The sequence below is a fragment of the Carassius carassius genome, unplaced genomic scaffold (assembly GCF_963082965.1).
Source record: "Carassius carassius unplaced genomic scaffold, fCarCar2.1 SCAFFOLD_70, whole genome shotgun sequence".
In the NCBI taxonomy this organism is placed as follows: domain Eukaryota; kingdom Metazoa; phylum Chordata; class Actinopteri; order Cypriniformes; family Cyprinidae; genus Carassius; species Carassius carassius.
This window is the reverse complement of record NW_026775198.1, coordinates 297,501-310,000: the sequence shown is the minus strand read 5'-3', so window position 1 is coordinate 310,000 and position 12,500 is coordinate 297,501. Positions and strand designations below refer to the sequence as shown.

Sequence of the window (12,500 nt, the reverse complement as noted above, 5' to 3'; positions counted from 1 at the left end):
CGACTCATTCTGAAAGCGCTGTTGGAATAAAGGAGGATCTTTATGCATCTGCTGTGAAATGCAGCATAAATCTGCCGTCTCTGAGTCCTGCTATTGTTGTTTAAACCGTCCCAACACAGAGAGACACACGTGACCCCGAGGACGAGGCCCGCTGGTCACCGTGGAAACGGGGCCCGTCACGGTCTGCCAAGAGCCCAGGCACGACGCCCGAAACGCTTCTCAGTGAATAACAAGCTATTGATCCGGACAGAGAAGTCCACGAGACGACAGCAGCAGAAAATATGGCAAAAAGCTGAGAGACTCTGCTGCGGCAGAATTAAAGCTGATGATGGAAAACCACCGTCAACCATTCAGCCAATCACATTACAGCAAGAGATTCAGCCAATCACATTACAGCAAGAGATTCAGCCAATCACATTACAGCAAGAGATTCCAGCCATCAGAAGCATTAGTGCTGATCAATGAGCTCCTGCGCTTCTGTGGTCAGCATCTAAACAGGTGAAAGTGTCTCACAATGTTAAAATTGTGCTAATCAGGATAAAACCTGACCGATTCTCCATCCGCTCCCTGGGAGCCTTTGCTCAGCAGGACTGACCTCACAGCTCAGGACAGATGAACACAAGAAACCCCGATGGTTCAGAAAGCCTGTAAGTGTATTACTCTCACCGCCGCTGAAGCTCAGCTCCTTCAGCAGGATCTCCTCCTTCGATGTGTCCAGCACAAACTCCTCAAACGACGGCGTCGCTGCAGGCTGGAAGGTCTTCAGCGACTCGGTGGCTTTCTGAATCCTGTTCACAAAACCACACTCAACTGATGTGAAATAAAGTGGATATTTCCCAACAGCACCGCAGAAATGTTTCATGAATTACTTGCACACAACATTGATTCAATCAAGAGAGAAAATCAGAACCATGACACACTACCAGAAGTGCATTACAGATCCCAGAGGAACAGTTGCATTCATTACGCTGCTTGAGAAAGATCGAACACAGTATTTGTCTGAGATACAACTATTTGAAAATCTGGAATCTGAGGGAGCAAAAACATCTAAATATTGAGAAAATCATCTTTAAAGTTGTTCAAATGAAGTTCTTAATGCATATTACTAATCAAAAATTAAGTTGATATATTTATGGTAGGAAACTTACTAAATATCTTCATGAAAATGATCTTTAAATAATATCTTAATGATTTTTGGCATGAAAGGGAAATGTATAATTGTGACCCATACAGTGTGTTGTTGTCTATTGCTGTAAAGATCCCTGTGCTACTGATGACTGCTTCTGTGCTGCAGGACACACATTAGACTCATTTAAGCTTCCATTCTACCTAATATTTCTAATCATTCTATCATTTCAATCTTTAAAACAGTTTAAAACTTTTACAACTACTTAAATTTTTCAGGCAAGGCTTTCTCAAGCCAATGTTAAGTCCGTCTTGATGAACTTCGTCTAGTTGTCTGGGAAGAGTTGTCCAGATGTTTTAAATCATCTGAATTAATGACAGGATTCATTACTCTGGAGCTGCTTTGAAACGATCTGTACTGTATGAAGTGTGTAACTGCCATGAGTCCTAAAGATCGGCTGAGATCATGTGGCGAAGCAGAAGCAGTGACTCAGGGATTGTGGGAAAGTGAAAGCCAAAGCAGCTTTGAGGACTAACAGAGATCAGGATTACAGTGAATGAACGGTGAACCTTGTTTAAATCTAGAAACACAAGCCAGAGGACAAAGACTGTGGATTACAGACACGTGTCTGAATCTGACGCTGCGGTCAGAGATCCTGAGACATGAAGAGGACGAACCTGACGTGCAGCAGTTTGGCCGTCTGGACGAAGCAGGACTGATCCGTCTCCTTCAGCACCTCCTGAGCGTATCCCACAAGGCCACTGTTCTCCAGCATGCCCTGGTACTCCTCCACCTGCGCCCGCAGACGCTCCACCCGCAGGTTCCTCGACTGCTCGATGGAGCGCAGCATCTCCGTCCTTCTCTCCTGAAGCGTCTCGAAAAGATGCTCAAAGTGTTCGTTGGCGCGTCTCTCGGCGAGCTGCCCGTTCTCCTGCGTTCAGAGGAAGCTCATGAGACTATCATGCAAATACACAAAACCATGATCTTATCATGACATTTTCTGACTATTTTAAGAGTTACTAAGCAGTACAGACAAATCAATTTCCCTATTTAAAATAAATAAGGAAGTCAAGGGAACAAAACAAAAAAGAGATTTGGGTCATAGTAGGGTTGGACAACGTGACCAAATTCTTTATTCATGTTCCTATTTTTAAACAAACACCAGTAAAACAAGTGAAATAAACCTTTAAACTGTAATAACATGCATTTGTTTCGACGCTGTGACTGCTTCATTTCATGAACTCCCGCTAAACAGCGTCTGCTGCCATTGTTCTGACCAAACAGGATCAAGCAGGAAATGAGCTCGCCGTTACCTCTGTGTGACGGATCAACACATCCAGCTCAGAAATCTGAGTCCTCACTTGGTCCTCTTTACTGATTAGGTAATGGATACTCTTCGATAGCTTCTCCTGTTGACAGAAAAGTGAAGCCCATGAGAACACGGTGGAACAATCGGCCGAAGCATGATTTCTGGACAGCGCTGGACGCCTCATACAGCTTTAGTGATCTACAACACAGGGACCTGGACAGAACATCTTAAGATAGAAATACTGCATTAAAAATGGATGAGCCACGGCTCCTGTTTGCAGTCGTCTAATATTTCTGACTCCGCAGACGCTGACAGAGACGGAGCGACTGACCTCTCTCTGGACAAATCTATTGAGCAGGAACACAACAGCGCTGGTTTCAGCTCAGCCATGAACACTTTAAACAGGTCACAGATTGAGAAAACTGACTTGGTCTTCTAGGCCTACAAGATGCCACAAAGCATAATGGTTAATTATTCCCATGAAACTGGTTTAGGTTAGGTTAGGTTTGGCTAACATTGGTTTGGTTTCTACTTTAAACAAATAAAGCATGGTGTTATAAAGTTATACTAAAACTAAATAAATGGAAACACACTTAAGATAACCTGTAGAAACAAAAAACACATCTTAGGCACTCAGAATAACAAGTGACGATTAACCTGTAATTGTTACCGTGAAGAGACACTGACCAATCACAGCAGTGGAGGTTAACACTGAAGTCTTAAAGAGACACGCCCATTTAAACGGTTCACATTACAGGGACAAAATCAGGGTAGAACATGGCCATTTATTTCTAAATTATGACTCTTACTAACATTACAAATCACTTTCTGTCACTGAATAGAAGAAAAAAAAGTGTTTGATTTTTTTCTCAGAATTGTAAGATTTAAACTCTCAATAAACCCTGAGAAAAGAAGTCAGAATAGCACGACATGAACTAGCAATTCTGAGATGTAAAGGCCCAGGTGTGAGCTTTTCTGAACATGGACACACAAACAGGCCAGTGAATGTGTTTAAACTGGACGCACCTTCAGGATCTTGTAGGCGCTGCTCATGGAAGTGACTCTGTGATTAGCGTGAGATCCGCCGAGCTTGCACAGATGACACACGGGACGCCGGCACACCTCACAGTACATGTTCACCTTCTCCATCTCGTGCTCAGGACACATGAGCACCTGGAACCCAGGGAGTGATGGGTTAGATCAATGACAGCAGCTGATACAGCGCAGCGGTGCTGGCTCTGATACGGACCTTGGGTCTGAAGTTGGTGGTGGGTCCCACGTACTCGTGCTGGGCTTTGGGTGTTCCCCAGGGATGGTTCATCTTGAAGCACTCGTTGCAGAAGCTGGCCTTGCAGTCCATGCAGCTCTTGGTGGCCTCCTGGACGGGCGGCTTGCAGACGTTGCACATGATGGCCACGGCTGCTCGGGCCGCCTGACGGTAACGCTCCACGATGCTCTCCAGAGTGAAGTTCCTGAAGAGCATGCTGATCCCTCGCTCCCCGAGATCAATGTCATGCTGACAGCCGGGACACGGGAAGGTGGTGACCCGGGGAGTGACGGAGGAGCGCCTCCATCCAGGAGAAGATATGGACCCTGATGCAGCGACACGTGACAGCGGTCAAGATAAAGGGGGAGTAACACACGCGCACACGCACACACACAATGAAGCACTAGTGATCAACAAAGGTCAGACACACGTGGAGTGACTCTGAGAAACAAACTGAACACAGCACAACAGCAGACAGTGATCTGGACACGAGAAACAAAAGATCAAAAAATGGCAGTTAAAAACTAATTTTAAGCAAAAAGCTGAATGACAGGCCTCTCTGTAATCTATTTCATTGCTGAATGAGATTGAGGTCACTGTTTTTAAAGCTGCCGTGTGTCATTTCTGCTCTCCCAAACTGAACTGATCATTCACTGATGATTTCCTGACAGGTTTCCACAAACACTCTTCCATTGTTTACCCTGCCTTTATTTGTAAAATATGATTCCCAATGCACACTAACTTCACAGAATACTGACTGCCCTGTTGGTTAAAGTCTTTACTTGCTTTTTAATTATATTTTTATTAAATATTTATTTATTTGTGACAAATACTTTGTCATCTAATGTATAAGTATGTTTATTTTACACATTTATTTTTTAATCCATTTCCAAATGATTTCAAATTTCTTGAATATTAATTCAAATAAATACAATTATATCGGCTTTCCAAGATATCGGCTGTCAAAAAACAGATATTGGTCAACAACTATTCAGTCTAACAGATGATCACTGGTCGAGTCAGAAGTGTGTGAAGCGTCCGGGTTTCACTCCTCAAGAATTAATTACTGATGCAATTAATTACGACACACTGGGCTGAAAACTGAACCTGATTATTTTAATTCCCAGCATGCCATCTACACTCCTTTAAAACACAGCTTACATTAAGAATACATCATGTTTATTTTTCCTGTTCTAAAGGAACAGAGGCAGGAACTTCTTTGACTGTGTAAACAGTAGCATGAGACGTTGAGCTAAACAAGCGTAACCCAACCCTAACCTAGAGTTTCTAGAGTAAGCGTGACCTCTTTACGGTCAACTCATGCATCACTTATCACGTTTACATTCAGGGCTAAGAATCTCAGCTTTTGTTCAGTTTCTAGCATCTCTAGTGCCAGTGAGGGCCAGATGATCACACACAGCAGCTTTAAAGTGAGATCAACCTCCAGACAGTCCTGGTCAGGGTGAATGAAATCACTTCTCCAGCAAGCACTGATGACAAAGAACAGCAAAGTGAAATGCAAACAAACCAAAGAAGAGACAACACCACAGCACTGTATGCAGCACGGATGGAAGGAAGCGGCGCATGCAGACGCACTCCAGCGCGATGATGAACAGGACGGGAGATCTGAGCGGGACACGGGGAAGGGAGTCAGACTGAAGTAAAGCGTGTACTCGGGCCGCTCGGGGGGGGGGGGGGGGGGGGGTTGGGGGGGTGTGTGCAGCGCGGCATGCTGGGAGCTGATGCTGCCGCAATGAGGAATAAATAAACGCTCAGAGCAGAAACAGGCCACTCAGAAGAAGAAGAGACGGCCGTCACTAGATAACACACTGTCAGACCCGCCGGCTCACGTTTAACAGACAGGGTCTCATCTGTTAGCCGTGAGAGGAGCGCTTGACACAGAAGGGTTGAGCAGGTCCTGAAACTCAGACTACGGAGCACATTTCACTGAAGCTCGACGGCGTCTCCTAGCCGCAGGCTTCACACACGCACCGGTCGAAGGAAGATCATCATGTGACGAGAACATTCTGCTAGTTCACTGCTATTTAGTTAGTTGTGGTTGTCTAGAAGAAACATGTCTCAATGTTCTCCGGCATGAGCGGTTGTTCCTCACGGACGCTGTGGGATTCCCGCGGTCCTCCACGGGAACATTAACCACGGGTTCTCACAGACGCAGACACACCGCAGAGATCTGATCAACACACTCAACAGACGCTCACCAGGGATTTAAAGGGACAGTTCACCCAAAAATGTAAGTTTTCCTGCTAATATACTCTTCCACAGACCATCCAAGATGTAGTGACTTTTATTACCTCAGTAGAACAGTAAAGAGAGTTTTAGCTGAAACCGTGCTCATTGGTGAAGTCAATGGCTACCGTCAGTTTGAGAGTCAAAGAAAAGCACATTAGGCAACACAGAATGAATCCCCGTGGCTCCTGATGATGATATATTTTGGTCTTATGAAGCGAAACGTTCAGTATGTGAAAGAAATTGAACCTAATTTACAACATTATTACCTGTAATCCAGAGCCTCAAGCAGACTGAGAAATACGATTCGATTCAGAGAACTGGAGCTTTCTGAGAGTTTCAATGAACTGGCTCAGTCTTGCAGTGATGTCACATATACATAATTATTAAATCAGCCAATAATAATGTTAAATGCGGATGTGTTTATATTTAAAGCATATAAACTAGTCTTCACCAGATCACCTTTCTACATAAACGGTGAGAAACCATAAAAACTGTTCATGCTTAGATCAGCGGCTCTTCTGTGTTCGGTCCGAGTCGAACGGGTTCCTCAGTTCAGTGACCGCTGGAGGAACCGGAGCACTGAATCAGTTCGTTCATTCATCACTGGATCAGATTCACCTGTGTTTCGGCTCATTTCCAGCATCTGAAAGTGAGTTTGATTGAGTAACTTGTAGATCTGTAATGCTCGAGTCTGAACTGATTCAGTCCGCTTTGAAGAACTGGTTCAAATAGTTCACTAAAATGAACCGGTTCAAAAGAATGATTCATTTGTGAACCGGACTGTTTCCCTGAGGCTCTGGATTACAGGAAATAATGCTGAAAATAAAGTTTATTGCACAGATTGATCGTTTCGGTATATCGTCAGGAGCCACAGGGATTCATTCTGTGTTGTCGGTTAAATGTGTTTCTGATTCTCAAAGTGAGCACAGTTTCAGATAAAGATCGTCTTTACTGTTCGACTGAAGGAGTAGAAGTCACTACAGCTTGGATGATCCGAGGATGAGTAAATTAGCAGAACATTTTCATTTTTTCACGACTAACCCTTTAAGCGGCATCTACTCGAGATTCGTTCCTCTGTTGTTTACGGAGAGCGTTGCGCGCGAGAAGAGCGAGAGGACAGGGTTCTAGAGACAGAGTACTCACTACTGCTAATTAAATTACATAACCCACATCTACCTCTCCCTCCAAACGACCTCCTCAGCGAAGCTGCAGGCAACAGAGAGAAGAGTGAAACAAGACTAACAATGGTTAAACGTGAACAGAAGTGGAGTGAAACCTGATTCACAACCAGTGACTGTACGAACATAAAAACAGCATCACATTTGTTGGGGAAAAACTGCAATGAAAGCCAACAGTGTAAAAAGAGAGATGAGGAAAGACACTAACACAACAGTGACCTAACCCTGCAGCAATAAATGAGACTGTTTTTGTTATCGCCAACATAAGCTTATGTAATTTATTCTGCTGTTCATCTCCCCCAAGTTCTATTCATTTTTCAGTGCAAATGTCTAAAGATTCTTCAAACTATTTACATTTACTTGAAAAGCAAAATGACTTGAAATACGTCTTGTTTAGCTAAATTTATCAAAATGAAGGGAGTTTGTAATTAAAAAACAAGAACAAATATCTGCCGATGGGCTGAAAAAAAAAAATCAACAGAATTCAAAGAGAAAAGTTTTTATTCCACACTGATAGATATTCGTTTTAGTTTTAAGCATAAGCTCACAATTTCAATTTATCACTTATATTGATTTAAGGATGCTGGACAAGACAAAAATACTGAGAAAGAAATTGATTCTGTGCCATGATATTCTGCTGTTTAATTTAGTTTCTGATGCTAAATCAGATCACATCTGTTCTCCTGATCAATAAAGTGTGTTTACTCGGGTCTAAGATGCGTCAGATCAAGTATAATGTCTTGAGATCTCGATGTTTCTGAGCTCGATACCTGATCGCACCAGGCGCTCCAGCCTCTCCATGCTCGGGGACGGGACTCTGGCGCGAGGGCTGCCCGGGTTCGAGCTCTCGGAGCCCGCATCGGTGCTGATCGAGTCGTCGTGGCTGGGCAGCAGCAGCTCTCGGACGCACTTGTGGCACACGCTGTGCTGGCAGGGCAGGATGAGCGGGTGTGTGAACAGCTCCTGGCAGATGGGGCAGATCAGCTCCCGCTCGATGCTCTTCATCGGAACCTGCGGAACACAAACTCGGCCTTTAGCGTCAACGCGCAGATCCCCCGCGCGTCGGTGCGTCGATGACGCGCGTTTGGGGAACTTCTTCCATTGTTCACTTTCGTCTTTCTGTCTCAAGCATAAGAAGTGAGATTAAGTAGTTGTGAAACTCTGTCACGAGGATGAGCGCCTATACAAGGCCGGTGTTTTATTCGAAAAGCATTTTAAAATATGTATAAATTAAATAAATTCAAACAACCGGTTCAACTTTCCGTCAGCAAACAACAGCGGCTTCATTCAGGAGGATGAACCGGATTCACGGACTTACTAGCAGCGAGCTTCGCCTGGACATCGCAATGAAGGAATGAAGGACAAACTCTGTGCTCCGGACTCAACTTCTCAAACGAGAGATTCGCGCAGATCGAGGACGAATCGAACAATGTAACGCGCCGGTAACGCGCGCGCGAGCGCAACAAGCCGAGTGTGGGCGGAGCCTCCGGCCGTCACTATAGCAACCCTGCAGCGAAACGATCAGGTTTTTAAACAAGGGGCGGGGCCAGAACGCCTCATTATACACCATACCAATCATTATTTATGTACACTACATTCTTTCCAGCACGCCCCACAAATATCCTCTCATGTTCACTCACAACATTATTATACATGATGGAAAAAAGATTAGGTGGAGCAGTGACGTCACATGAACGGGATCTTGACAACAGCACATAAGAGGCGATGATTGAGCGATTATAAAGCACCAATTATAATTATAATAGCACAATTATTATTATTACATATAAAGATTGCTCGTTCCATGGAACGTCTCGTGCTGGCTGCAGCAGATCTGAACATCATCATCATCCTCAGATGAAGAGCAGATGTGACGCTCACCTCGCCTCTCTCGATGCGCTCCACGAGACTCGAGAACTCCGACATCTCCGACATCTCCGGGTCCGACATCCTGCTGATGATGATGATGATGGTGGTCTGGTTATCTGTGTCCTCGTGTCGGCATCCTCCGCGCGGGAACAGCTTCTGTCAGAACCGCTCGCGGATTTAGAGGGAAATTTCATTCAACTCGAGGATGATCTGGAGACGCGAGACTCCGCCCACTCGGCCGCTCGGTGGGCGTGGCCTCGTGGGAATGACAGCTCTTTGTGTAGATCTGTCGAGTGATGAAACTTTCATCAGGTCACACATATAAACAGATAACCTGAAAATAAAGATCATTTGAGCGTGTGTGTGAGCGTGAAGACAGAATCATGTCGAAAATATTATGAGAGCAGGAGCAGGACAAAATCAGCCCTGCTTTGTGTTTGTGTAGACATGATGAAATACTGATGAATAAACACTGATCCACAGTCTCAGCCCGTCACCCAGCAAAGGCAGGATGCTCCTTCAGAAGATCTGCTTCATTTAACATGCTGTATGTGATCTCGGTGTTTATGTGGGTCATTCAGACTCTGAACAGATGTAGTTCCTCCATCTGGAGCGACATGCAGCACACGGACAGATCTTTACATCTGATGCTTTCTAGGTTTGACACTAAATCCAAACAGTCTCTGAGCCATAATTCTGCATCATTGTCCTATAAAAACTTTTGTGCTTCTTATGCATGACAACAAAATCAAAATAGCTGAAGTGAAGAAGAATCTCTGGAAAATCTCCCTTTATTCTAGTAGATCCAGACGGGTAGAATATTTTTCAAAAGAATAAAACAAGAAAGAGTTTTATTCAGACATTTCCATTCAGTTACACTTACATTTTGTAATTCATGAGTCAAAAGAAACAGTACAAACAAGGATGTTTGCGTGTGTGTGTGTGTGTGTGTGTAATTGTACAGTTATATTCATAGTTCATACAATTCTAAGTTAATGATTTAGCAAGGTGATCTTTGCTCACATACACATTTCCATTAATATGCACACGACCCTTAATGCAATATATTCCTCAAAACATGTAATTAAAGTATATAAACAGTATATGATGTAATATTTGACAGAGGGTTTTTTGTCCTGAGGTGAATGATGGCTAAATCTCAAAGAAATCTCAGACATGTTTCTTGAACTGAACTGTTATTAAATACTTGTTTCTCACCAGCAGCATCATAAACGCTTATTTCTCAGACGTGATAAAAGCTCTTCATTTATTGACTCTCACAGTCCGTCAGTTCAGCACTTCAACTTTACACCATAATAAAATACGAGCAGTGTGACTAGACACTAGATATCACAAGATAGAAAAAATAATTTCATTATTTGATCCTTGAAACACATTCGTGTGTATACAGCACTCACTGTAACATCCTGAAGACACCTGAGACATATTCAATGATTTCACAGAAGAACAAGAAGCAGAAATATATTATATATAAAGAGATAAACAGTGCTTATTACTCCAGTAACAGCTCATCTGTCTGTAAGGCAGAAACTAAACATGGCAGACGATGAAACAAACTTGTGGCCTACGATTATTATGTGATTGAGAGTCTCGTGGCAGGATCGGTGTGTTTCGACTCTGATCTCTGTTCTGAATCACAGGGAGAGGAAGCTTTCAACAGGTCTTCCTCTTTTTAACGATTACTTAAAAAAAATTAGTTGAAATAATGTTTTGAAATTATGGCTTCATCATTGATTAACGACCTCGTCTGTTTGAACGGATTCTAAGTTATTGTTAAATCAGTTCCGATGTGGAGGAAATGAATGGGATTTTCAGTTTTCCCTTTAATAATTGACTATGCTGGATGTGATCATTTGTTCATCGGTGTGTATCTGAGCTCTGGTCTGTGGTCAGGTGGTCTTCTCTCTCCAGACCCCCTGCAGCTGCCGCAGACGCTCGAACGCACGCATGCTGATGTTCAGCGCCGGATGCAGCTTCCGCAGGTCAGCTTCTCCGATCAGAGACAGGCCACAGATGCCGAAGTACGTGTGTAGAAGGTCTGCGGGACAGAAGGAGACGATAGATCAGTGGCACTCAACAGCTGCTGCTGACACACTCAACACAGTACTGTGTCTTTAAGAGCTCATGAATAATTCATGCTGACCCGTTCAGAACCCTGTGATGTCATCAGCGTCTCTCCCACAGGACACGCCTCGTTTTCAGTACATAACTGAACAGGAGACTTCTGCTTCAGAGCTACAGATAAATAACTACAACTAACCCTACTTATGACAAAACGTTAAAATAATATGATAAACACCTGCTTGCTATATCAAGCAGAATAACAGACTGTTTTGTACAGGTGAGATAACTGGAAGCGAAAGACACAAAATCCCATTCTTTTCCTCCACATCGGAACTGATTTAACAATAACTTAGAAACCGTTCAAACAGACGAGGTCGTTAATCAATGATGAAGTCATGATTTCAACATTATTTCAACTAATTTTTTTAAAGTAATCGTTAAAAGAGGAAGACCTGGTGAAAGCTTCCTCTCCCTGTGATTCAGAACAGAGATCAGAGTCGAAACACACCGATCCTGCCACGAGACTCTCAATCACATAATGGAGCAATTAATAACTACATCAGCATCATTACTCCAGTCTCCAGTGATCTTCATAAAACATTTTCTGCTCATTTCTGATTTTCTGATTCCTGAACAACAGCGTTTATTAAAAAATAGAAATCTTTTGTTACATTAAAAATGTCTTTACTGTCACTTTTGATTAATTTAATCCATCCTTGATGAATAAAAGGGTTAATTTCTAACAAAACAGAAAAGAAAAAACAATTACTGACTCTATAAACTTTTGAACAGTGGTCTATAATGTTACAAAAGATTTCCGTTTCATATAAATGCTGTTCTTCTGAACTTTGTTCATCTGTGGATCCTGAAAAATAAAATGTAGCACAAAATTTCCACAAAAATATTAATTTGTTCAACATTGATAATAATCAGAAATGTTTCTTAAGCAGTAAATCATCATATTATTCTGATTTCTGAAGATCATGTGACACTGAAGACTGGAGGAATGATGCTGAAAATACAGAAATAAATTACACTTTAACACAGATTCACACAGAAAACAGATGTTTGACATAAGAATAATATTTCAACATTTTAATGTATTTTTGATCAAATAAATGTAGGCTAAATACAGAAATAAAAAATAAATAAAAAATCTTACTGAACTCAAACTTTTGATCAGCAGTGCATTTACTGTTTCTATACACACACTAACATCTGTAAACCAGCATCTCTTTATATGTAGACATTATGTTTCATTTGATGTTGCTTCGCAAGTATCTTGCAAGTTTGGTCCGATTGTTTTCAAATCAAATCAAATCTAATTTTGGAAACCTAATTCTTATGGAAGAAATGAATGGGAAATACTTCTGTAACTGAGGCTGCTGAAAAGATGTGATTGACAGTCTAAAGATC

The 12,500-nt window shown here is 42.6% G+C and overlaps 2 protein-coding genes across 3 annotated transcripts in view; both read right to left on the bottom strand.

Annotated features, from left to right (window-relative positions):
* The window catches only part of LOC132139425 (E3 ubiquitin-protein ligase TRIM36-like), a 15,333-nt gene extending 6,180 nt beyond the window's left edge, over positions 1-9,153 (bottom strand). The window contains exons 1-7 of one of the 2 annotated variants that reach the window (XM_059547773.1): positions 9,012-9,153; positions 7,901-8,141; positions 3,685-4,028; positions 3,462-3,608; positions 2,440-2,535; positions 1,804-2,057; positions 667-788 (exon numbers count right to left, since the gene is read on the bottom strand). In XM_059547773.1, coding sequence (XP_059403756.1) covers positions 667-788; positions 1,804-2,057; positions 2,440-2,535; positions 3,462-3,608; positions 3,685-4,028; positions 7,901-8,141; positions 9,012-9,080 — 1,273 coding nt within the window. In that variant the 5' untranslated portion in view covers positions 9,081-9,153. Of the gene's footprint in view, positions 1-666; positions 789-1,803; positions 2,058-2,439; positions 2,536-3,461; positions 3,609-3,684; positions 4,029-7,900; positions 8,142-8,448; positions 8,615-9,011 lie in introns of those variants that run through there. The other variant, XM_059547774.1, reaches the window with a different exon arrangement.
* Positions 9,154-10,909: 1,756 nt separating this feature from the next.
* LOC132139421 (geranylgeranyl transferase type-1 subunit beta-like) overlaps positions 10,910-12,500 on the bottom strand; it is an 18,783-nt gene continuing 17,192 nt past the window's right edge. Inside the window, exon 9 of the mRNA XM_059547768.1 lies at positions 10,910-11,058. Coding sequence (XP_059403751.1) covers positions 10,910-11,058 — 149 coding nt within the window. The remainder of the gene's footprint in view (positions 11,059-12,500) is intronic.